General features: G+C 32.7%; 1 protein-coding gene across 2 annotated transcripts in view; it reads left to right on the plus strand.

Moving 5' to 3' along the window:
* Positions 1 to 27,491, plus strand: part of LTBP1 (latent transforming growth factor beta binding protein 1) — a 439,704-nt gene that overhangs the window by 353,602 nt on the left and 58,611 nt on the right. For both annotated transcript variants that reach the window (XM_051976131.1, XM_051976132.1), the window contains exon 24: positions 5,292 to 5,417. In XM_051976131.1, coding sequence (XP_051832091.1) covers positions 5,292 to 5,417 — 126 coding nt within the window. The remainder of the gene's footprint in view (positions 1 to 5,291; positions 5,418 to 27,491) is intronic.

Consider the following 27,491-nt stretch of genomic DNA (forward strand, 5'->3'; position numbering starts at 1 on the left):
TCCATCTCTTCTCCCTCTTTCCCTCTCCTTTTTCCTTTCCCTCTCCTTATCCCCCCTTCTTTGTTCAGTTAAACTTTCCTCGTTGGTACTTCATAAAAATCCCCATTCAAGTATATTTTCTATTCTTCCAAATCAAATCAATTCAATTGAATTCTATAAACATTTAAGTATGGTCTATATTGCAACCCAATATCTTCATATAGTCATTTTTAATCACCTGTCTTTTGCAGAATGTATATTCTTTTATGGTCTTTAATTTGATAGGAAATTTCAAACAGTTGTCTATCTCACCATTATTATTATTATTATTATTCTTGTCTCATTTAGGCAAGTAGGTGACACACTCTGTAGTAATGACCTTTCAGTCAGGAAGGTCTGAGTTCATATCCTGTCCTTTGTCTTGGGTGTGGTGGTAGAGTCCTATAATCCCTCTTAATGAGGGTTGTTCAAGTTGGTAGATTCTTTGGATTTGGGAATTCTGAGCTGCCATAAAGCTAAACCTGATAGGGTGTCAATACTAAGTTTGACACCAATATGGTAGACTGCCAAGAGTGTGTTGGCAGAGAGGGGACCACCAGGCTGCTGCCTAAGGAGAAGCAATCTGGCCCCAGTCAAAAATGGAGCATCAAGTCCAAATTTCCATGCTGCAAGGGAATACTCAATCTCAAAAAAAAATAAACAAAAAAATGATTACTATCTTTGTAACCCTGGCAGTCAATTAATCTCTCTGTCTTAGCTATCAATAGTGAGTTTCGAATAGAGCTATGAGGATTTACTGAGATAATTTATGTAAAACATTTTGCAGACCTTAAATTTGCTATATATAAATGCTTATTCAAGACAATTTTCAGTCACGTCCAACTCTTCATGACTCCATTTAGAGTTGTCTTAGCAAAGATACTGGAGTGTTTTGCCATTTCTTCTCCAGCTCATTTTATAGGTGAGGAAACTGAGGCAAACAGGGTTAAGTGACCTCCCTAGAGTCACAAAGCTATTAAATATCTGAAGTCAGATTTGAACTCAGAAAGATGAATCTTCCTGACTCCAGACCTAGCACTCTATCTACTGTGTCACTTAGCCATCATATAAAAGCTAACTATTATAATTGTTAGGAACTTCAGGTTATTGTTAAATTGACTTCTTAAAAATTTCTTGCTATATTTGTTATTAGTAATTTCCAGAATGGATTAAATTTTCTATGGAAAAATAAAAATATTATATACATTCAGTACACACTAATTAGTTCAGATCTGTTTAAAGAATAAGGTCCTTCATGAGTAGCAGATTGATTATGTAGTTCTCTCTCATTAATTATGAGGTTTGATGAAGTGATGAAGTGATGACCTTTTGATGAAAGTCAATCAATGAATCAAGTGTCAGGAAGATTCACTTTCAAATTTCACCTAGACATTTACTAGGTCTGTGATACTGGTCAATTCCTTAACCACTCTGTGCCTCAATCACTCCATATATAAAATGAGAAAGAAACAATGTCTGTCATTGCTAAAATGATGATCACATTTTAAGGTGTTTTAACTGTCTCGTGTTAATAATGTGGTAGGCAAACTGAAATTCTGAATCTATTTGAGTTTTAAATTTTGACTTGACTCAAGATTCTGTTGTTTTGTGGAATCTGGGATTGCTGAATGAGACCCAATTTAAATACAGTCTGTTTTTTAGCTCAGAGCTACTAGCAAGACTCATTTAGAAATGCTTCAATAAGTGTAACCCAAATTGAATGCATATGTTTCTCTAGATCAAGATATCCAGGCTGATCTTTGTTAGCAGTTTCCTGGAAAAACCCTTAGATTTCTTTTGCAGTTCCTGTCATCAAAATTTAAGAAAAGGAAAAAAAAAAAAGAAAGAACATATTTAGGGAATAGAGAAAAAAGACTTGTAGAATTCTATGCCTATTATACCTAAATCAGAATAAATACCTGACATTTTTAATGAATTGCACTAAGGTGTAAGAAAAAAAAATGAAAGAAATAAAATGTAGGGTAACTTTGTAAGGGCCCCTGAATAAAGGGTGGGGAACTTGGATTTGATCCATGAACCAATGAGAAACAAACTAAAATCTTTGAAAAAGAGGTGTGGTGTAGTCAGTATGCCTGGAAGGAAAACAAAAGTTAGCCAGTGCTTGGAGGGAGTGAGGTTAGCAGCAAGAATGAATTTGTAGTAGCCCAGGCAAGAGATTACCAGGGCTTGCTTTTTTAATTAAGATAAAACGATATGGGAGGGTACAGGAAAAAGTACTGAGCTCTAACAGCAGGATGAGTATGTTGGGAAATAGTGACAACTTGAAAATTTTTCTGTTCTTCTATGAATTGTCAAGTAAATGGCACTTATAGTCATTATATCATAGAAAGCTGGGTGGTGTATGGAGAAAACCCAAGATATGAAATCGGAAGACCTAGATTTAGATCTCACCTTTACCATTCACTTAGTATCTGTTTATCCTTAGGTAAGTCACTTGGTCTATAAACCTCACTTTTCTCATGTTTAAAAATAAGGCATTAGACTTGCTGATAACTAAACATCATCTCAACTCTGTATCCTATGATCTTCTTCGTGAAGTTTATTACAGGACAAGGATAAGATTCTGAATCTGATACATTAACATCCTAATCTTAGCTGCTTTAATTTGAGGTGTCAGACGTTTGAAACATCTGGTCACAATGTTATAAAGGATTGTATGAAGAACAAAGATCTCAGGACAAATATGTTTCTGTTATCTGAATTTAGTAACATATTCTCCTGGTATATAGGAGAAAAAAAAACAATAATATATATGTGTATACACAAACACATAAAGGCAGTATTCATAATGTTGCTAGAGATATTGGAGACTGATTTGGTGATACATTAGGACACTTCATTTCAAAAATTGTAAAAAAGTTGAAAGGGTGAAAATGGACAAAGATTTTTTGGATTTGATAGAAAGGAGATCCTCACTGATTTTAGTAAGAGTGGCTTTTCCCTTAAGACAGACTTCCTTAACTTGAAGTTCATACACCCAATGTGATCACTGTGAGTGTGGAAAGGAGCAAAAGAGAAGGTGTGTGTACGTGTGGATATCTTTTTTTTTTTTTTTTTTTTTTTTTGCTGAGGCAATTGGAGTTAAGTGACTTGCCCAGGGTCACACAGCTAGGAAGTGTTAAGTGTCTGAGGCCAGATTTGAACTCAGGTCCTCCTGACTTCAGGGCTGGTACTCTATCCAACTGAGCCATCTAGATGCCTGGGTGTCCACTCTTTTATACTAATTTCTAATGAAAATTAATACTTCCTTCAAGTGAGACACTAGTCAATAAAGAGGGGAATAGATTTCACCAGACTACCAAAGGGATTCATGACACAAAAAAAGGTTAAGACCCTTGCTCTAGAATAAAATACAGCCTTTACTCTGTTATTAAAGCCTCTCTAGTCCTGCTCCAGTCTAATTTTTCAGATATTCATACCCTGAATTTTAGCTCAGTTAGCCCACTTGTATACCTTCTGCCCAACATCCCATTTCCTATTTCTGTGCCTAAGCACAAGTTGTTCCCTATACTAGAAATTCTCTCAATTGTCATTCTCTCCCACTTTGGAATTCATAAGCTCCTTTTAAGGATTGAGTGTCACATTTTTCAAAAGATCTTTTGTTATTCCACTAGTTTTTTGTGCCCCTTCCCTGAAATTGTTTTGTATTTGTGTATCTTTCACTTATTTTCTATGTATATATTATTTTCTCTAGTGGTATGTAAGCCCCTCAGAATTAGGGAATGTCTTATTTTTTGTATCCTAATTGCATAAATCAGGCATTTAGTAGGGGATTTAACAATTGATTAAATATGATAGAATAGTGCCAATAATAAATTGTCAGTATATTCACATTTTTGAAGATATATCATGTATGTGTTTGTATGTGTATGATCAAGATTTGGAGCTTGAAAGGACCTTAAAGGTCATTTAGTCCAATTCTTGCTTTACAAAGGAAGAAACTGAGACCTAGTGTGGTTAATTGTATACTTAAAGTTTCCCAGGTAATAAAGGGTATGTCCACTTATTTTCAGTATTTTTTTAATGTACTATGCTATCTTTCATTTGGAGATTAGGAGGAAAGATACAAGGTAGAAATGGTAACTACAGGAAGTTGTTGGTTTCATTTGAGTTTCATAAGTGTGGATGTAATCTGGGTAGTATGGTAAGTTGATGAATTATATTTAGGGTATTTTAATTTTAAGTAAGAGTGGGACAACAGATGATGTTTAGTTAACATGTGTGAATATAGGAATGTAGCTAAGGGGGAAGATAAGGTTGGGCATGTTGACTTACAAGTGATCCAAATAAAGATGATAATTATGGGATTATATTGAAATAAGAGAAGAGGGCCAGGTTTAGAACTTTGGGGACACTCATATTTAGGGAATAGAGAAAAAAGATAGATTAATATAAGAGAGACCATGTGGTGAAGCAATATCTCTCGTGGCTTTCTTGACTCTATTATCTCGTGGTTCATATCTAGCCTGTATGGGGCTCATTCTCAGTCTGCTTTGAGGCTATATCTAATTTGATAAGAACATAAATAACCCAGCATTAATTCTGTAAAACACATCATACATCGTCAACACTTTTTGTTGAACTTCAGAATCCAGGCTGAATAGATGATAATCACTCACATTGAAAGCATATTACTAGCAAAACAGACCGAATAAGTCTAATTGGTGCATTGGTGTCTGAAAATGCAAAATAATTCTTCTGTAAACATATCTATTTTGAAATAAAACATTCTTTGTCAAGTAAATATTTTCCATAGATTTGGCACCCTTTAATGGAGTATGTAGTTGAATTCATGATAATGTAACTCCTACATTGTGACTTGTCTTATGGAAAGATTAGTTCAGTTTCAAAATAAATTCAATTTAGTCAAACCACAGAAGGAGAACAAAATTAAAGTGACTTTACATACACTGTTATTATGTAAAAATAGTAATAGCTGCAGTGTTAAAAATACAGAAATAAAAAAGTCAGAAGAAGACATGGAAGTAAATAAACATTATTATTATGGTTGTGTAAAATTGAAAATACTTTGATCTCATGGTTGTATACACAGTAATTGTTATTGTACTGTTATATTTGTTTTTTGGAGGTAATGACTAAAAATAAAATTTTTAAAGTTAAAAGAAAAAAAGGAAATTTCTAGACCATTGCTTTAAGAGATTTTTCTAAATATATCAGTCACAATAGGGTCTGATGTCACTGAAATATGGAAGAAAATTCTTTAACCATTTGCAATTCATTTTAACTTCCAGATATTAATGAATGTGAGCAAAAAGACCTCTGTGGTCCTCATGGAGAATGTCTAAATACAGATGGTTCTTTTCACTGCATCTGTGAACAAGGTTTCTCCATTTCTGCAGATGGCCAAACATGTGAAGGTAAGATGAGTGGGAAGAAATCTGGTACAAAGTATGTGATAAAGCACAAAGGTGGTTAATTTCTGTTTAAGTAGTTAAACTCTCTAAGGCACTAAAGTATTCATAATATGGTCTCTGGAGATATATCAAGTGATTCATACTTTTAAAGTACAACATAAAAGTTACAGTGCAAATGTGGTGACCTGAGGTGATGATTAGAACAAATATAAATTGTTTCTATGAAATTTTAATGAATTAAAAAGTTGTTAAAATGCAGAGATGGAGAGAGCAGAGAAACCATGATAAAAGCTATGTTTGTAATATGTAGCCTGTTATTTGTTGACTATCTCTTTTATTACCTTTGTTTAGAAAAGATTTCTATTATACTTTCTCTGTATACTTGTCAGCAACAGTTTTTTGCTATGATTTACTCCATATCCTTCAGTGGTTTACTGGCAAAGTTTCTTAATATTCACTAGTTAGTTCTTGGTAGCCCAGTGAGGGCTCATCCATATAAAAAGAAGATGTTGGCTTACTCTTGGCTACTTCTTCATGCTTGCTAGGACATAGCACTAAATATATTAAGAATAATTTTATTATTGTATCTTTATTATATTTGGTTGAAAGTCACTATGATCTTGTGAACCTAGATCTGGTCTCAGGACTAGAGAGACCTCTGTCTGAAGTCCTATTCTAGCACATGCTGGTTTGTATGGCCCTTGGTGTGAGGCATCACACTTAATGATTCTCAGGCAAGTCTGAGACTTTATTTCCCGAGCAGAGACTGAATTGCATTGGTAGACGCAGTTTCCTATACCAATTAAATCACAAGTTTATTCCATTATATAGATTACTTAATGCTGGAAATGCTAACATAAGCACGTGATATAACCTTTACCCTCAAGGAGCTTATATTCTAATTAGGAATTACAACAGAGAAAAGGGTGCTAGAAAGCTAGTCAAGATAGCTAGGAGATTTGATGGAGAAGTCATCCAGAGAATGTAACATGTCTTGCCAGCTCCAGTGTCTCCAGTCTGAAGAATGGTAGAAAAAAAAAAGGAACTTTAGAACATTTTTCATAAACTTAAACCGAGAAAATTTTTCTGTTCATAAGTCTTGTGAATTATTTCATATCCTTCTGAAAATTGAGGTTCAAATTGTCATGTCAAAGGTAGATGGAAAGGCTCTGCTAGGGATCACAAGAGCACCCCAATTCATGAATTGTAATTAGAAGAGCAACAAGAGATGCCTCTTTTTATTCCTAGCATCATCAGAATGACTGGTTTCATCTGAAACTAATTACTGCATTATGGAGAATAAACTGGAAGTATAAAAATCAGGCAATTGTTAAACTAGCTCTCCAGCTAAGTTGAGACAAAATATTGATGCCAGACTTACCCTGAACATAAGAGAAAAAGGGTTATAGAGGCCTGGGTTAGGGGATGAGGGTGGATTGAGGAATCACAGTAAGAGTTTAGAGTTAGGAAACCAAAGAAAAAAGCATAATAATAATAATATATGTGCAACCAAAAAGAAATATTGTTTCTCTTGGTTAAGTACTATGATAATGTTATATGTAGAGATCTGGTGCCAAAAGAGCACAAAAGGACATTAAGACAATAGATTCTTTTGGAAAGTTTACAGTATTTCCCAGTCTAGGGATATGAGCTGGCCAATTTGAGTCACTATGCTAAAACTTTGCATGATCTGTGTATTACACAATGAGCAACTCTGCTACTTTGCTTAGCTTTAAGTCAGTGGATAATAATTCCCAATTATAATTGCTTATCATATGTGATTTAAAAAAATTTAACATCCAGATCTATAATTTCATTAGTAGAGAAAACTCCAGATGAGGAGACTCCTTCCACTAATGCAGATTTGGCAACTATTCTGCCAATCCTTTTAGAATTCTGTAGGGCACTAAGAGGCTAGGTGACCTTGCTCAGGTTTAAACACATGTCAGAAATGGAACTTAACTTAATCCAGTCTTCCTGTCTCTGAGGCTAGTTCTCTTTACTGTGCTACGTCAATATAAATCATGTTATCTTTTAGTAATAATTGTGCTGCCTCTCAATATTAATGTTGCAAAAATTAATCTCTCTTAATCTGTTGTACACTCATGGGGTTGTAGAGTAGATCTCATTGATTTAATCCAGTGCGTATCACCATCTCATTCACATAGTGGTCCTGACAAAAATATCCATTGAATTGAAAAGGTTCTAGTAGCCTATGTCAGGACCCTGCAGGTATTCACCTTTAGCTTTGGTTTAAGTTTCAGCCAGGATACTTGTTCTATATTTGAGGATAGTCCTTTAGTTGTAACCAGGATGTGACTGCCACTACATCTTCATACTCTGACAGACTCACTTCTAAACCTCTGGCTAATCCTTGTTGATATACCTTGCTTTCATAGACTTGCACTATAAGTCTGACCACAAGTTATTTGGTCTGACAGTGCTGGGGAAACAGGATGTACTAATTGTAATTTAACTATCTACCTTTATCTCATGTATCTTTGGAGAGCTATTGAATGTATAGAAACTATCCAAACTGGCCAAATTATACTACATTTTGAAAAGGTGAATATGAAGACTCTGTCATCTGTGACTTAAATGACTGGTATCTATAACCTTAGAGAGTTTCCAGCTTCTTTTCTCAGTCACTGGTTTCCTATTCTCTCTGTCACTGGATAGTAAGCAAGAATCTTATTATTCAGTAAAAATTAAAAATTTAAGAACACTGCAGATTTTTTTAAAATAAAAGTTTTTATGGAACCATTTATAATGCTGGTGTTGGGAATATCAAAAATTCCTACCTTTTAAGAAACTATTTTTAAAGATCTGTGATTTTATTTCGGGGGTCTCTCTTGTAACAGTGTACGTGCAACTTCTTAGTAGATCATCTTTATGAATTTCTGTGATTGAAAAGTTCATGACCTTATGGCCAGTCTAGTGATGAGTCTCTCAAAGCACAGATAGGCTGGACTTTAAGGAATGAGACAAGTAGATTTATCTCTAAGGAGTGGATGACACCTTTCTAACATGATAGGACACATACTACTTGTTTAAACCTTGTGTTTTTCTGACATAATCTTTGAAAACTCATGATAACCTGCAAGCCTAGGCATTGGTAGTCATGTTTTATGGAAAAAATATCTTTAGATAATATACATGGTGTTGCTTGGTATAGCAGATCTAGAATTGGGCCTCAGAGGATGACCTGTTTCTTCTTTATTGGCTCTAGGATTATAATTAGGTCATTTGACTTTTCAGTGCCCTCAGAAACTCTTTAAGACTATTTACGTTTCAGAGGAGGTGCTGTTCTGCCTTGGTATGAAGGAATTTCCAATATCAAGTCACATGTCAAAATTTTTAAAAATTCAAAATTCTTTTAATCACATTTGCCATGTAAACATGAGGTTTTACACTCCAAAACTGTAGTCTGGATTTTAAATGTTATTATTTTTACTATAATTTAATACTTACTAAATAACCTGAGATTGATCTTTTCAAATTTCTGTGCATTTATCTTCCTAATTAAATTTCCCTAATTATAAATTGTAGTATAGTCCCTAAATACAAAGGAAGAATTGTATGTTTTAGGTAAAGCATAATAAAGAAATAATTAAAAAGGAGTCCTTTAAGAAAATGACAGATGCTAATAGCTTATTACTATGAAGCTTCAGCTAAAAGATTGTTGTAATTTATATTTTGGTTAATAGACTAAAGGAGGTGTTAACCTACAAAATGAGAATCTGTTTTCATTAAAAGGCCAAAAATACTTTCAATGAGTGCCCATCAGACCATAAGCCACTTAATTATATATGTAGTATTTATAAAAATTTCATACTAGTTTGTGTTTATTTAAATATAACCAATTCTATAAATAGCTACTCTAAAAGTAACAAAAGACTTCTTTGAATGAACTAATTTTTATTCTTTTTAGGTTATTTTTTGTTATATTATGGTGTGGTGAAGAGGTATAAAATATAAGAAGACTGGAAAGGTAAAGAGAGACCAAGTTGTGAAAGTCTTTCAGTTTTAAACAGAATTTATATTTGATACTAGAGGAAGTAGATAGCCACAGGAATTTATTGAGTAGCAAGAGTTGACGTGATCAGATTTGCATTTTAGGAAAATTACTTTGGCAGTAATGGAGGATGGATGAGAATAAAGAGAAATTTGAGTCAGATTGACCAATTAGATGGCCAAATCATTAGTCCAAGTGAATGATAATGAATGCCTGAATTAGTGCCTGAAGATAATGGCCATGAATGATATTGTGAATGTAAAAACAAGATTTGACCACAAATATGTGGTTCATTCCTATATCCCCAAACTGGTTTTCCTCTTTCTCTAGGTGATACTATCAGAGTCAGGGACACTAGAGAGAATGAGTGAAGACATACAGTGGAGATTCTCTTATAACCAACAGGGTATTATGCTTGTTATTGATAATAGTAATAATATTTAATGTGTAGCTCTTGAAAGTTTACTAAGCATTTTGCATATATCTGCTTATTTGATCCTAATAATAACCCTATGTGATAGGTGTTATTATCACCATTTTCCCAATGAGAAAATTGAGGCTAGGAGAAATTTATCCAAATTCATACAGCTAGTGTCTATGACAGGATTCGAACTCAGGCAGGTCTTTTTGATTCCAAGTTCATTGGATCACTTAGCTACTATTATTGTTGCCTACCTTGTCATATAGTTATAGGGGAAAAGAAAAAGAACCCCTCCCCAAAAAACAAACCCTAATTATCTTCTCGCCTTTTTTTAAACTTTCCCAATTCTGTTAATGCCATCACCATTTTATCAGTTAAATGAGTATCAGTCACTAAGTCCTGTCAGTTCTGTCTTTAGTATTTTGCTTACATCTACCTCCATTTTCTTCCTATTGTCACTTCTATAAAATTCAGGCTCATAGGAACTCTCTCCTGATCTATAATGGTAGATTAGCAGAGCTGAAAGGACCTTTAGATGCCATTCAGAATAACTCAAAATATCAATAAAGATTTTGAAACTCAATATCAATCAATGATTCACTATTTATAAAGTTCCTACTATATATCAGGCAATGTGCCAGACTCTAGGAATAGAAGTACAAGAAATGAAACCTCTACTTTAAATGAGCTTATATGATAATGGGGTAAACAATAATTGCATATGAGATATATACAACATAATTACAAAGTTAATAAGTATACATATATATTACATGTTACACAGTATTTAAATATAGCGTCAAATGAGAAGGATGGATACTAGCATTTAAGAGAATAGGAAAGGCTTCTTTCAGAATATTGTGTCTGATTTGCACCTTAAAGAAAGGGGAAAAAAAGACCCTTTGAGATAAGATGAAGGGGTAATATATTACAGGCATGGGGAATCCACAATGCAAAGGCACAGAGATGAGAGGTGGAGTATCCTGGGTGAAGTATAGAGAAAAGACCCTATATGGCCCTCTAGGAAGAAGGTTACCATCTAGTGGGTCAGTTGTGCAGATCTTTAAAAGCTTAACATAGCAGTTTATATTTTATTCTGGAGGTAATAAAAAACTTTGGAGTTTATTGAGTAGGATGTGACATGGTCAGAAGTGTACTTAAAAGAAATTGCTTTGTCAATATGGTGGAAGACTACCTGGTGTGATGAGAAACTTTAGAAAGCTATTATATTTATTTAGGTGATCGATAATTGATGTTTGAACTAAGAGGTTGTATATGAGAGATGTTGGGAAGGTAGAAATGTCAGGAGGAAAGGTAATGAGTTCAGTTTTAGACATGTTGAGTAAAGAAGAAAGGAAGTGGAAGAAATAACTGTATATAATATGATAACTTGAAGGAAGTGACAGGGCCAATAGAACTAGAGTTTCCTAAGTCTTGGATGAATATTGCAAATTGCCTTCTGATTTTCTTTTCCCTGATGTTTGCCTATTCTAATCTTAGCTTTGATTTAAGAAAAATTGTCCTAAAATAGTTTTAGTCATTTCAATTTTCTGTTTAAGAATTTTTCGTGATTCCTCATTGCTTATCAAACACCTTAATACTAGGATTGTAATTTGTTTCTGGGATTCCCTATGCATTTACACTTTCTGACAGCATTATAATACATTCCTGTGACAATATTGCTTTTTATTCCTTCTTTGATTCTCTACCAGTGCCTTTCTTTCAAGCTTCTTTTTTTTACTTCCTGAATTTCCATAAGCCTATACAAAATTATTCCACTATCTCCTTACTCTAGTGTATTTCCTTTGAAGAGTCTCAAGTATATGGCATTATAATCACATAGAAGAACTGGGAATGTTTTATACTGAAGAAGAGGAGACTTGGAGGGTAGTGCAAGTTAATTGTCTTCAAGTACTTGAAAGATTGTCATGTGAAAGAGAAGACACTGGCCCTAATGAGCAGAACCAGGAATGGTGGATGAAAGTAGTAAAGAAGGAAATACAGACTTGATCCAAAGAAATATTTCCCACTTAAGAGTTGTTCCAAAATGAAAAAGACCATCTAGAAAATAGTGCCTTTCCATTTGGAGGTTTTCAAATAAAGTCTGGATGATTTCCTTGCAGGTGAAATCATCTTGACAGGGAGAAAAAGAAAGATTGCATTGGAATAAATGGTTGTTGAATTCTCTCAACTTTGAAAAAATTATATGAATAAAGCCTAAACTTCTAACTGTCGTCTATTCAAATTTTGTTCCAATCTATATCCCCATCCTTATCTCCCATTAAAGATTTTTTTTGTACTTATAGCCCTACAGGGACATATTCTCTTCCCATAATATATCCTGTACTTTCCCACTTACATGTTTTTGTGCATAATATTCTCTCTACTTGTAATATATACATCTTTAACTTCTCTGTCAAAATATTTTGAACACTCAAACTCAAATGTTATATTGCTAATGAAGTCATCTTTCAATCTTGCAATATTGTTTGTATCTCTCAGGAAAACAAAACATAAAATTTCAGAGTGGGCAGGGTCTTTTGATGTCATCTCATTTAGTTGATAACCCATTAGGAAATTCCTCAATATCACCTGGAGGAGCTCAGCTGTCTACCCTTTCCCTTAAGTCCTGTATTATGGGAGTAAGTTATGATCACTTTAATTACCAGAAAGATTTTTCTTAGATGAAGTCTACAACTAATATCTGTTGTTTCCAGTCTTTTTCCCTCTTTTTGGGCACCAATCAAAGCAAATCTAATATTCCTTTTACATAGTAACCTTTCAAATGCTTGAAGGCAGATATGGTAGTCCCTGTAAGTCTTCTCCTCTTCAATTTAAAAATCCATAATTCATTCATTTGATCCCAGTATACCATGATCACTAGACCTTTCTTCATCCTAGTTATGTTACTCTTCTTTGTGGATTTTCTTTTATCTTTATGGTGGTTCATGTTTGTCCTTTATTCTTGAAGAGGATCATACATTAGAGAGGTGGTACCATGACATGTAAGTGAAATGGATTCAGTGATTTAGGCTAGATAGCAAGTGAAGCAAAGAATCTCCTCTTTCATCTAGTTCCCCCCACATCTAAATGAATAAAATAATCTGGGAGAAGACTCTCAGGATTTCTTGCCAAAGTAGAAGTGACTGCTATTTACATTTAATCTGAGTCAATCAGGACCCAAACATTGGCCAAATGTGATCTAAGACCTATTGGTGACCAATTAGAATCAGATTGGTTTTGGTTTAAGACTTGGTCCTTAAGAAAGAAATCTAGCCAATAAACCTCAAGATATTTTGGGAGGGTTCAGAAGTGCAAGAGAGGGGAAAAATGCTTTTAAGAACATCTTGTAGGTAAGGGCATGATACCTTGTAGACAGAGGGAGGAAAGAAGTAAAGGAGGGAGGGAGGAAAGGAGGAAGAAAAAGAGGAAAAAAAGAGGGAGGGAAGAAGTCTTCCAGTTGACCCAATTCCAGTTTGAGGGCTAGCTCAGGGAAGTGATACCAGGGCATGCAAGTGTATTGGATTTAAATAAGAGAGGGCTATTCAAGGTCACCTGCCTCACTTTCCCCTCCAGAGCCCTCTGGGTCCAGTGGCCAGACATAAAGTAGGACAACTGGAAATAGTCCTGGATGAAATGGAAGACCTTGGCTTTTTAAAGATAAGGTCTTCAATGGTTTCATTTTGATTGAGGCCTAGCCTTTATCACCTTTGTGATAATTTTACAAAAATACTTGCGTCAGTTCCTTTTCAGTAATATGCTAAGCAAATTCACCTTCATTATTCTTAGCTTTTTTTTTTTTTTTTTTTTAGCACATACCAGGTTTCTTAAGTAGAAAGAACCCTGGACAATCCTACTCACTCTCAATAGAATTGCACCAAAATAATTTATATGTTTCATGTTTTTAATATCATTAAAGAAACAGATTCTACCAATGTTTCATCTATTTTTGTGTTTCGAAATGTTTGCTCAGTTATTTTTCAAAAAGGAACAAATGAAAATTAGTAAGATTAGATAATAAAACTTTTTAAAAAACAGTATGTTCCAGTAATCCTCTATTACTATATAACTGTTCCCAGAGTCTACTAACACAAGACTCTTCTACTAGAGAAGGCCTGAAAATCAGAAATCATACTTTCAGAACTTCTAAAATTAATTTTCCTTTCATAAGAACTAGGAAAAACTGTAAAGCCAACTTTACCAAGTCAGAGGATATAAAGAAGAGTAGAGAGGTGTATTCTCAGGACTGAAGTATAAATTTCTATAAACAACATAGCATAAAAGGAAAAAATTGAAGCTATAATAGATGTTCCCAAAATAATTGACTTAGAAGTAAAATTTTATATCAAGCACCAGAAAAATATGTTCATAATTTTGGGCAAGGGCAAGTAGCATACTAGTAGGCCTTTGTCACAGTTAAACTTATTTATTTTACACATGGCTAGTGATTGTAACCATTTTTAAATTTTAGGAAAGCCACTTTCAGATATGAACTTAAAAAGGTAATGTAATCTTAATTATATATCTCTTATATTTCTAAGAAAAAATTAATTTAGCTTAATTCTAAAACAAAATAAAAAAACTTAAGCCCATATAGCAGTCAAGCATGTGGCTTCCAGTATAAAGGTTGCTTTTCTTCATGCTAGCTCCTTCTGAGAATATATTTCTGAAAAAAAAAAAAAAGAGTAAAAATGGCTGTTTAAATCATTAAGGAGAGAGTTGAAGAAATTTTTTTCTGGAAAAGACTACTTTTGGACTTGGAATAAAGATTTTTCCATGGGTTGTTTGATTATCTTCGGCATATCAAAGTTTATTTTTTTAAATAAAATTCATAATAGCCCATCCTAAGCTTTTATCACTTCTGACCTTTTACAGTTTTAGAACTCTGAAAACTTCTCTTTTTAGGATAAGTAAACACTATATTTTAGCCAAGTAATATTACCAAGGAGTAAAATCCATGAATAACCCTATTTTGACAGCTGGCTCATACCAATTGCATTCATGTTCCCTAAGTATTTCTTTTAGCCAAACCTTTGTTAATCAACAAAGTTCTTTTTTGGTTAAAAACTTATCTTTTCATGATTAATGTCTATTTGTGCTGTTTAAGATAAAGTAATGGTTTCAAAATTAGTTAAGTATCTACTAGGTAGACTATTAAGTGATTAATCTTGGGCTTCTGATTGCGATGGCTATGAGATAACAAAAATTATACCAACCGCGGGGCAGCTAGGTGGCATGGTAGATAGAGCAACAGCCCTGAAGTCAGGAAGACCTGAATTCAAATCAATTCTGGTCTCAGACACTTAATACTTCCTAGCTGTGTGGCTCCAGGCAAGTCATTTAACCCCAATTGCCTCAGGAAAAAAAAAAATATACCAACCACAATTAGAACAAATGTTGTGAATGTGATTCCAGGATTTTATCACAGGGACATATTATGTCACATTTCTCCTAATTGACCAATTAACCTTTATGACTACTGGCACTTTCCCCTGCTATTTATTAAATAGTGAAACAAATAGCAAATTAAAAAAAATTATCTATATTTTATGCAAAGAAGGCTAGATTTGGAATTAGAAGATTTGGATTTAACAATTAGCTCAGTCATTCCTATGTGGCCTTGGGCAAGCGATTAACTCAATAAGCATTTATTGGTAAATGCTTACCTATTACATAATAGTCTTGGAATGCAGATAAAAGAGTAAGATATTCCCTTCTACATAGCTTATATCTATTATTACATTTTCCTTAATCTCTGTGACCCTTAGTTTTATTGTTTTTAAAATGACAAATGCAAATTATATAATCAGTGAAGTCTCTTCCAACCATAGAGCTATGATCTTGGGAACTTTTATTTACTACAAAATTCAGAAATCCTGTTATTCTTCCTATGAACTGTATTTATGTTTTACTAGCCTACCCATACCATTGATGTGGGAAAGAGGGAAGACCAATGTGATAGTTTGCTTTTTAGAATCACTTACAGGAAAATAATAACTTTCTTCAGCTTCTAAGATTTTTTGCTTGATCAAGCCTTTATCAGGGGTTTGCAGTAACAGACCATGGGTATATGTATAGCTATCACATCCTAATAAATGCAGTGCAATGCCATCTGAATACATCTCAAAAGTAAAAAGTATAACTGAATGGAATATGTGAGCTTAGATTTCTTATTAAAGGAACTTTTAAAACAAATTAAGATGTTAATATAAATTAAATATAGACTCTTTTGAACTTCATATGACCCTCAATTCTTTCTGTCTTCACTGCAGTCTGTTTTATTATTCTAAGTTTTTAATATTTCTCTACTTATTGCAATGTGTTAATTACATATATTATATATATATTCTAAAAAAGAATGCATTTATTCTTCATATGACATATAAAATTGAGTTAATAGAATGTTACTGGTTTATACAAAGGATTTTTATTATAATAGCCAAAAACCCTTATAAAATGATATAAACAGAAACTATTTTTCCCTCTGGAATTCTTAACTCAACCTAAAATTTGAATTTAGATCATATGTGTATGTGAGTGTGTGTGTGTGTGTGTGTGTGTGTGTGTGTGTGTATTGTGTGTGTGTTTTACTGCTGGATTATCAAAATCATAAGTCTTGAATATTGAAGCATTATTATTGACGCTATTATTGATGTTACTTATGGCCAAGAAATGAATATGCTTGGGTTCATCCAGCAGTTTATTTTTCTATGTATCTTGAACTGGACATTGCACATTTAATAGGAACAAAACTGAACTCATTTTTTTTCTGCTTCCCTTTTTCTAGAACTTCCCTAAAGTCTCGAGGGTACCATTCTCCTCCAGATCACTCATGTTCACAATCTAGATGTCATCACTTTAACTTAGTCCTTATATCCTATCTGTTTCAAAGGTTTCTCTACTTTGTCTTTGTAACATCTCTTACACTTAACCTTTTCTCCTCTGCTAACACTGTCAGCATCTTGATTCAGGCCTTCATCATGTGTACTTATGATGATCTAGAAGTGATAGTAAAATTGCAAAAATGACTCTTTAGAATAAACCCACGGGAAATTTCAACAAATTATATATGTGTTTACGGTGATAAAATATATTTAGTGGAGTGACAATGTTGTATGGTGTGTAGACAATTAGTTTTAGATTTAGAAACACTTGGGTTTTAGCTCTACCTCTTACACATAATGGCTGTGTGACACTTGGCTAGTCACTTCTCAAAATTCTAGACAATTCTTTAAGATTTTTAATTACAGAACAATTTCTTATCTACTTCAGTAAAGGAAGTTTGTATACTAGGAATTTTCTTATACTGACGATATCAGAGATCCATCTCCCCCAAAATGCTTTAACAATTAAACTTGTCTTGAAGAGTTGTTTAAACTCAGCATAATTTTTAAATCGCAACTCATTATTGTTTGCTAATAACATACAACATCAGAATGTTAGTCACGAATTGACAGTACAAAGGTATAATTATTGCATTCACAATTTTAGAAGATGACATGGCTTGCTTTCAGAAAATGGCAAAACTCCTTTTAATGTTATCCAACTTCTGGAAACAAAAGGCTCACCTTTTTTAATATGAACATTTTAGGAGAATGGAGCCAAGATAGTAAATAAAAGACAACCCAGTTGAACTTCCTCAACATTCCCTTCCAAAAACTTTAAAAATAATGCCTCACCTCAAATTTTGGAGCAGGAGAACCAATAAAAGGCCAAATTGAGGCATTTTTCTGTCCTAAGAAAACTTAAGAGGTTGGTGGAAGTTTGTGACACCAGAGTTTCCCACATATAGTGGCAGAAGCTTTGGGAGCTTTCAATCCAGAACTGGTAACAGGGGGTCAGACAACTGATCAGAAAGATATTACAAAGGATCCTCTGCTGGCACTGGGTACAGCTTGCATTGATTGGCAACACCATTGCCCTGACATAGTTCTGGGTTGTAGTTCCAGGCCAGAGAGGAGTGCTAGAGATTAGTCACAAAGAATAATGAATACTAGTCATAGTTCCAAGACAAAGAACACTTGTGTTTGTGGTTGAAGGGGACCAGGGACCCTTTCTTGGTAAAGACCAGAGTAGAAATTAGGAAAGCAGAAACTACATCTCTCCCCACATCACACCACTTTGGAAGCAACTAGCTTTGAAAAAAAAACAGCACAAAAAGGTCTGAAACTTAGGTTCCTCATTAAGCAAAACCCAATTTCAATTTATAGTTCAAAATCAAAGTTGGAAAAATGACCAATCGCCACATAAAAAATTTTGTCTAAAAAAACTGCTACAATAGCAGGAAAGACCAAGAAATAACAGTGTGAATTGGGAGGAGTGTGTGTGAGGAGACAGGAGTCTACAACCAAAGCTGCAAAGAGAAAGAGTCTCAAAGTTAAACTCTTTTCATTCTAATATCATAAGATGATACATGTTCTTCCCAAGAAGTTATCATTATTAGGGCACTTAAAAGAAGTTTATGCAAACAAATGGCATGAATATACATTCAGTTATGTTTGGAATGATTCCCTCCCTGCAAAGAAATGAAAGGGTGAAAAAGGGATTTATGGGGAGACAGGGGAAGGAAGAGGTAGAACAGGGAAAATTTTCTCACATAAAAAAGGCTTGAAAGGAAGAACTTTTACAGTATAGGGGCAAATGGGGGAAAGAGGGAAGGTGGTGGGTAGTCAATGCTAAACCTCACTCACATTAGAATTGGTTCTCCCTCTTTGAGTGAGAAAAAAGTGTGCTTGCATATATGCATACATACACTGCACATATACATACACAATTTTATATAGAAATGTAATTCCTTGTAAGAAAATAGGAGGGAAAAAAGGTATAAGGAGGAAGATCAGTGGCATCTGTGGTTAGAAGCAAAATAGACTTTTGAGGTTGGACAGGATAAAAAAAGGAAGAGAAGAAAAAACAGAAGAAAGTGAGATAAAGGGAAAAACACAGTAAACATAATTATAAATATAATGAGTTCATGCATAAAGCATAAGCTTTCTAGATTAGAAACCAGAATCCAACAATATATTCTTTATAAAGAGACACACTTAAAACAGAAAGGAAACAGTTAAAATAAAGGCTGGAAAAGAACCTAATCTGCTTCAGGTAAACTTAAAAAAAAAAAAAAAAGAAAAGGGAGGGGTAGCTATCTTGATCTCAGACAAAGCAATAGCAAACATAGACTCCAATTAAAAGAGATAATTAGGGAAATTACATTTTGCTAAGTTATCATAGACAATAAAGTAGTATTTAAAATTTTTACCAAAAGATTCTCTGAAAAAAGTTTCATTTCTCAAATATATACTGAGAACCAAGTCAAATTTATAAAAATAAGAGTTGTTCCTCAATTGATAAATGTTCAAAGTATATGAATAGTTTTCAGAAGAAATTAAAAGTTATCTATGATTATATTAAAAAAGTCCTAAATTACTATTGATTAGCTAGAAGCAAATTGAAACAACATTAATCACCTGACATATCAAAAGTCACAAATGCTGGAGGGATAGAGAAAAATACATTAATGGACTGCTAGTGGAGTAGTGAAGTGGTCTAATCATTTTGGAGAGTAATTTGGAAATAGGCCCAAAAAAGTATAAAACTGTGCACAATTTTTGTAATATCACTACGAGATCTTGTATTTCCCAAAAAGATAAAAGAGAAACCTATGTGTTCAAAAATATTTATAGCAGCTCTTTTAATATTGGCAACAATTGGATATTGTTGGATATATAGAAGGTGCTCATCAATTGGGGAACAAATTGTGAAATATGATTGTGAAAGAGCTTTATTGTCCTGTGGGTAGTGACAAGAAGGGTCCTTTCAGAAAAACATGGCAAGATCTGTATGAACCAATGGAATATGGAGTGAGAAGAACCAGGAGATCACTCTGCACAGTAATAGCAATGTTATAATGATCAGCTGTGAAAGATTTGGCTACTTTAATAAATACAGTGATCTAAAACAGTTTCAGAGAAGTCATGATGAAAAAATACTGTCCATTTTCAGAGAGAGAATTGACATAAACGAAGTGAAAATTGAAGTATAATTTTCTTTATTTTTCTTGATTTAAAAAATTATGGCTAATGTGGAAATACTTTTATATAATTTTACATCTGTAATTGATATCATATTGCATGTCTTCTCAGTGGGTGGGAAAGGTATGGAAGGAAGATGATTTGAAACTCAAAATTTAAAAAGAAAAGGCTATCACAAATAAATTAATGATTAATATAGGGTGTGTGTGTTTTCAATGTCATCATTCTACTCTTATAGTTTTCTGGCTTTTAAGAAGATGTATAGTAGAAACTCTGTATTCCCCAAAAGTATTTAAAATTGAGTATCATGAAGCAAAGGAGAAATACATGGTGAGTGTGAATCGGTTGAGACATATAACCAATGAATAATGTCTAAGAAGGAAAAGATTAAAAGATGTTTTTGGGGAAGTATATGATAAGAAGAGAAGATAAACAGATAATGAAGTGTGACAGATGACAGATTAGTAGCCAGAGTATGTGACTGGCACTTTCATAATGTCAATAAGAAACAAAAATGGCCTCCAGGATGTTGGGTGGGCCACAGGTGATGAAGATAGAGGAAAATCTTAATGAGAGTCACTCAGGATGCACATGTTAATGAGTTTCAATCTGCACAAGTAGTGGGAACAACCAAATTGATAAAATTAGAATTGTATTCAAGTTGTCTTAGAGAAAAACATAAGATTTAGATTGTTAAAAGAAAAATTTTGAAGATCCAAAAGATTTTTCCTGATTAAGATGATGATAAATATAATCCATGGGTCCAAATTGCTATTATGAAATTAGAATAGAAAGGACAAAGCACCTTAAATTTTGTGCAATTCTGTTTTATAATGATATATCTTGGTTGTTTTATTGTTTTTCTTTAAAAACTTAATAGTTTGTTTTAAAAATCATTAATCTTCATTCTTCCCTAAGGTTTGTTTTTTAAATTCTTCTTAACTCTATCCAAACAGAATTTATTTTCAAAGTTTTTTTTCTTTCTTATGATGGATTCTGGTCTTTCCTATCCATTCCTTCAATTTTTACATAATATTTTGTGAATCCTTCCTTTGGGAAATTTCTTTTTAAGTTTTGAAGCCTACTTTCATTCATTATAACTTTCATTAAAAGATGTGATTTAATCATTTATGTGATAGCTTTTTTTCACTTCAACTTCTCCTCACTCCAAAAAACTCCAATGCTATTACTCCAAAGGTTTTTATAATAGTTTCTATATTAAATGCTAAGCATGTTTCACTCAAATTCAAAAGTTTTGTTACCATTCTCAAAGGTGACATAATTTATAAATTATAGGTCATAATTTTGTTTTAATTGTATAAACATCTTGTATGTCAAAGTGATTTCCCCATAACATCTTCCCTCAAATTCCCATTTCACTTTCCCTCTTTCCAGATTGTAAGATGTTTGTCTCATTGTACTTTCTGCCTTTGCAAGGTAATTTAAGACATAAATACCTATTCTTGATATAAAATAGGAAAATTTTTGATGGGGCTTTCTAAATATAGGGAAATCTTTTGTTTAGTGATGGGGAAAAGAAGGGTTAATGGTAATGGACTCATAACTCCATATTCCTGGTTGGTAGATTATTGAATATAAGTTTTATATACTATATGTATACAGTTCAAAATTTTAAAAAATGAACAACTTTCTGTCCATGTTCTAGATTATTAATAGTCACCTATCATAGTTATGAGATTTACTTTGTCTCATTCAAATTAGAAAGTATAGGTTCTTGAATGTTGCTCCAGTTTTATTGTATTGAATTCCTTGATCCTATTGCCCTCTGATTTTTTTTCATTGTTTAAATGCTTCAAGATCCTAAAACATTTGCTTGAATTTTGAATAAAATATCACTTTCCTATATATAGAAAGATATTGTATAGAAAACTATTACTTTTAATTTTTATTAAATATTCATATTTCTGACTTTATTAGACTATGAATTTTGGAAGATAACGTTCATGGTATTATGACTGCTTTTTGTTCAGTTTGTGTGATTTTGTTCTCATGGTTTCTTTAATATGTCTTAAAAACACAACAGTCAGATGCCTCAAAACCACTGTCTAAATGGTATAGGAAAAATGGTGATGGAGAAAGCTTTTTTCCTTTGGATAGAAAAATAAACCCACAATTAGAAGATTATAAATACTCATACCACGTGACAGAAATGTTCAGAAATGTTCCCAAAGTGTGTTCTATTTTGTTTGTTTTTTTTTTTTTTATTCTTGGCATTGTATTAAGCTCAGCAGCTCATCTATAATTTATGATCTTAAAGAATTGCTTGCCTGGGGCACTGAGATACTTTATATAAGGTTAAATAATTTGATCATGGACTTAGAGCTAGTATATATCAATAACAGAGTTTGAACTTGGATCTTCCTAGCCCTAAGGTCTGCCCTTTATCTGTTTCCCATGTTGCCTCTTGTAGCAGAATTTATATATATATATATATATATATATATAAAATTTACTTGTAGTAAACAGTTGACTCTCAGCCATGGTCTTTCTCCCAAACATCTTTATAATTAACAACTTTGTATATTTTTTTAATTTAATTTTTATTTGGGCTACATATATGTTTATAAATGTTAAGTATGTAGGTATACACATATATGTATTGTCTCTCCCTTTAAAATGTAAACTCTTTTCTAATAGGAATTATTTCAGCATTTTTACTTTTTCCAATGCCTAACACATAGCGGGTACTTGATTAATATTTATTGGTTGGTTTCCTAATTTCTAAGGGAATAGGTAATACCTTCAGTTTTGTCTTTTCTTTAGACAGTTATTTTGTTTCCTCTTCACTGAGATTCTTTCTTAAAATTTTAGTCTGGATATCTTTAGTTCAGATGAATCTTCCTATACTTTATCTGAACCATTTGATCTCCCTGAAGCTGGAATGCACACTAGTGTACTCCTGATTTTCCTTCCTGATCAAAAATTCCAAGATGGAATTCTTATCATTTCTACTCCAAAAGCCAGTTCCTCCTTCTTGGTCAGAATCAGATCCAGATTCAAAGTTCCTCTAGTTTTCTCCAATTTTTGTAGGATAAACTTTATAAAGGCAAGTCAAGAATTGTTAGTTGTATTTTGGGAAAACAGAATATTCTAGGAGATGTCAAAATATAATCACGTATTTATTTCTGCTTTCATTTACCTGCATTATTCCTGCTCCCCCTGGTTTCTGTTTCTTCATGTGATGATATTATCAGAAGTTAGAAAGAGGATCCATTTGGGAAAGGAACACAATGTATTCAATTTGGAACTTCTTGAACTTGAGGTAAACAGTGAAGTATCTCATTGTAATATGTCTGTAGCCTTTACTTCTGTATCTGTAAAATAAAGGGTCTAGTCTATATAGTTTTTTCATGTTCCTTTTAGGTCTAAGTCCTATTACTGCAGAGGCTTTTAGTCTTAAAGAGGGAGGAGTCACCCACTCACGAATAAATAGAGGCATTGACTCCAAATGTCTATAGGTTAGTTAAGTTACTTCTCTCCAAACCTCATATTTCTTATCTATCATATGAGAGAATTAGACTAGGGGATCATTTGTTGTCCGTTCCTAGTATTCTTTAAAATTGACTTTTTTTTGGAAAATGCGTAGTATGTGATAACTCTTCCTTCTTCGGATGATCAGAATTGTTATCAGAAAGAAGAATTGCTTCTGCCTATTATCAGAGGGGTAGCCAGGTGTCTCAGTGGATAGAGTTCTGGGACCTGGAATCAGGAAGATTGAGTTTCAAATCTGGTCTGGGCAAGTCACTTAATCTTATTTACCTTTTCACTCCTTATTTTTACTAAATGCGCTGGAGAAAGAAATTCTACTCCAGTATCTTTGCTTGAAAAAACAAAAAACAAATGAGATCATTAAGAGTCAGGAAACGAGCAAATACAACAAAATTGTCAGAGATGTGGTAAAGTATGGATGTGGAATGAGGCATTTATTTTTAAGCATGGTTAGTGTGTTGGTTTGTTTTAATATATTTTTTTTTTACAAGATAATGTTGTTTTAGGGATTAGTGGAGAAAGCTTTTGATAAATACCAGTAATATTTAAAAGGAATATCATTGAAACATTTTCCCCCTGAAGACAAAACTTTAAAGTAGAATATTATTAAAAGTTTTTCATGAGTTTTTGAGAGTAGAATTTTGCTCTTGAATTTTGTTCCTTGTTGTTACAGTTTTATGTTTACTAATTTGCAAGCTTTTGCCCTTTCTAAAGTCTTGTAGGTAAAATACACAGAAAATCCAACTCCTTTAAAGTATGACTACTTCCTCCAAAAAGAGAATTAGAAATCACTGCAAATAGTGAACATTGAATATGAGCACAGACATGAAATTGACTAATATTTAATGGCAACTTGATATGATTGATTATTGACATGAGACTAATTTCAAAATCAAAAATCTATAAGAACTAAATTCAGTAATGGTGATAGAAACAATTCATTCTCTAAATTTAGAGGAAAGTTAAATGAGAAAACACTGTATAATCTAATCAGAACAAATTTTTTATTATAATGGAACTATTGGCTCTGAAAAAAGGAATGCCTTAAAGTAAATGATTGAACTTGATCACCACCATTTCTAAGAGAAATTTGATGAATAACAGTTGCCATCTAAGAAATAAAAAAAAAAAAAACAACCCAGAAATCATTTTGGTCCATAAATGCTTGATCAACTTGCCAAGCAGAGAGACATGGCAGCCAAAGATAACACTAGTTTAGAAATACACACTCATTTATCCAACTAATAGAGGAGGATGGTGGAGAATTATGATCAACATCACTTGACAAAATAACAAAAAGCAACAAAGTAGAAATTGAGCCGTTACACTGTTTGGCATGAGACCCAATTAAACCAGATCATCCCAAGATTATTTATAGAAAAAAAATTTTAAAGTACAAGAAAAGATAAAAAATTGAACATATTTGTATATATTCAATAACAATCCAATCTCATAATTGATGACAAATAGAACTGAAGTCTGGAAGAGAAGCTAAACATGACCAAAAAAAAAAAAAACCCACATAGAAGACATCATCTTGAGAAGACACAAATTTTAATGCCCTAAGGAATGAGTTATTCAGGATATGTCAAAAAGAATCATGTGTCAAAATAATGGAGGGAAATTTCCAGATGACATTGTTACCACAAAAAACAAGCAGCCCAAGAAAATATCAATGCCTATTGTCTAATTTGCTTATTCTTTTATTTGTACAGATTATGAATGTCAAGTGCTCTCTTTTCAAAAATTGTCAGAGAAATACAGATGATTTTTTGATAATAAATAACATCTTTATAGTTATAAAATTGAGAGATTTTTAAAAATCTGTTTAACTGATCTCAAGAGAAAAAAATGACTCAGCAAATTATAATTTTAAAAAAATCCTCTAAAATGGTTATCTTCCATGCATTTTTAAAGATTTTGTAGTATGCCTATAGAGATTTTAGTCGAAAAGTAACCATGCACATTTCCTCAATATCAAATGAGGCATAAAACAAGGAGAAAGAGATGGTCAGAAGTTCTTGCTTTTCATAAAAGATGTTTTTGAGAATCTAAATGGAAGACACTTTATGATTAGTCCCAAAATATTGTGTGGGTCTCCAGTTGTTCCTATTTGCATATGTCATTTTTCTGATTATATGAAGTCTAAATCCTCTCAAGTGAAATTTGTTAGGTCTGATTTTCTGGGGGATATCGCCCATTACTAATCTGCCAAATGAATTAAAATGTAGCCCTTCCTTTGTGAGTTTTGTCCAGGTGCTCTCATAAATCCTTTAGAGAAGATCTTGTAAATCTTGACAGCACATAGATACCAATAGAAAACCTGAGCTTTCTGTTGCTCTCTTTTGTTATTGCAACATATTGACTTTTTATTATTATGGTTCTATATTCCATCACTCCCATGTTTATATTTACCACATGCCTTTCCTTACTTTTTGAATAATTACTGATAAGGTTTCTAAACTCTTTTGAGCTTTTTTTGTGCAAATTGATTTTGATCAGCTCAACTACTTTGAAAAATAATCTCTTCATCCTGCTAAATCATATTTTCCAATTTTTTTTCCTCTTATATGTCTACACTTGAATTCAAAGCATTAGGTTTTCTAAAGGTTAAAGAATGTGTTTTGCTCAGATTTTGAGCAAACTTAACTGGAAATTCCTTTAAGTTATTAGCCTTTCAGTATGTTTATTTTTTACATGTACTATAGACAATTATCTGGGCCTTGCATTGTGAGGAAAGAAAGCTGGATTTTACTTGAAAGATTATCTTCATGATTTCAAACATACTGATTAATATAAAAATCTTATCTTAAAAATATCAAATTATCCTAATCATCTTATATTAAAGCAAATTATGGCCACTGTGATTTCTGAATAATCAAAATTAAGGGGATCCAGAGGGCAGTTGGTTTCACCTTATCTGCATATTATCATTTAAAAAACTATATTTTTTAGGAAAATGTATAGTTAAAAAAAAAAAAGGCCAGGCTTAGAATGAGTTAGACATAACAATTGAAGAGCCCATGTATCAATACTGTTACTCCAGAATGTTTTTTAAAAAGTTTAAAAATGCTCTAGTATTTTGAGTAACATTTCTTTAGAAGATTTATGGTAAGATAATTTTAAAAAAGAAGAAGGCATGTCTAAGAAGACACTGTTAACACACTAAATATACACACAAAGACAAAAAATGAAATAATATCTATGCTGAGGGAGCATATATTTTACTTGGTAGGTAAATAGAATATATACTGAGAAGTAAATTGTCAACTTGAAGATGAAGAATTTAACAATGATTATTATTTTTAAAAATTATCATAGCTTTTTATTTACAAGACATATGCATGGATAATTTTTCAGCGTTGACCCTTGCAAAACCTTCTGTTCTAACTTTTCCCCTCCTTCTCCCCATCCCCTCCCCAAGATGGCAGGTAGACCAATACATGTTAGATATATTAAAATATATTTAACAATAGTTTTTAACTGACATTTACATAGTGCCTCAAGGTTTACATTTCAAATAAGAAAAATGCAAAACAATTCCTATAATTTGCTAAGGTCAGGAGATTTTTGATAGTTTTGGAACCTTTTAAAAACACATTGGTAAATAGAGCTCCTCATGCTTGCTTAAAATCTAGTTCGGAAAATAAAATTATAATGTTGTTAAAAAAAAAAGATAAAAAGACATAGATTGTGATCTCTTCCATTAGAGTGAATACCCTAAATCTTTCTGTTCTAAAGATTTTATTTTGGGGGGAAAGGCATATTTATTCTTCTGCTGGACAATTTTTCCTTTCTGAAACAACTGGAATTACCTTGGAATTCATTTTAAAATATATAGAGGTATAGTTAAGAAGACCTAGGTTTATAAAAGTCTTGTCTTTTGATACTTAATGGCTCTGTGATTTTAAGTAAGTTGTATAACTTTTCAGTGCTCTAGAAAATTTTTTTAAGATTATAAGATATAGGGCAAGAATTAACAGAGGAAATTGCCAAAGAAAACACAATTCTGAACTACCACTCCCCCCCCCAAAAAAAAAGCCATTGAATTCTGACAAAATTGAGGTTATATGAATTTTGGTATAAAAATTGTAAAGTGTTCT

This window comes from Antechinus flavipes, chromosome 2 (assembly GCF_016432865.1).
Source record: "Antechinus flavipes isolate AdamAnt ecotype Samford, QLD, Australia chromosome 2, AdamAnt_v2, whole genome shotgun sequence".
In the NCBI taxonomy this organism is placed as follows: Eukaryota; Metazoa; Chordata; class Mammalia; order Dasyuromorphia; family Dasyuridae; genus Antechinus; species Antechinus flavipes.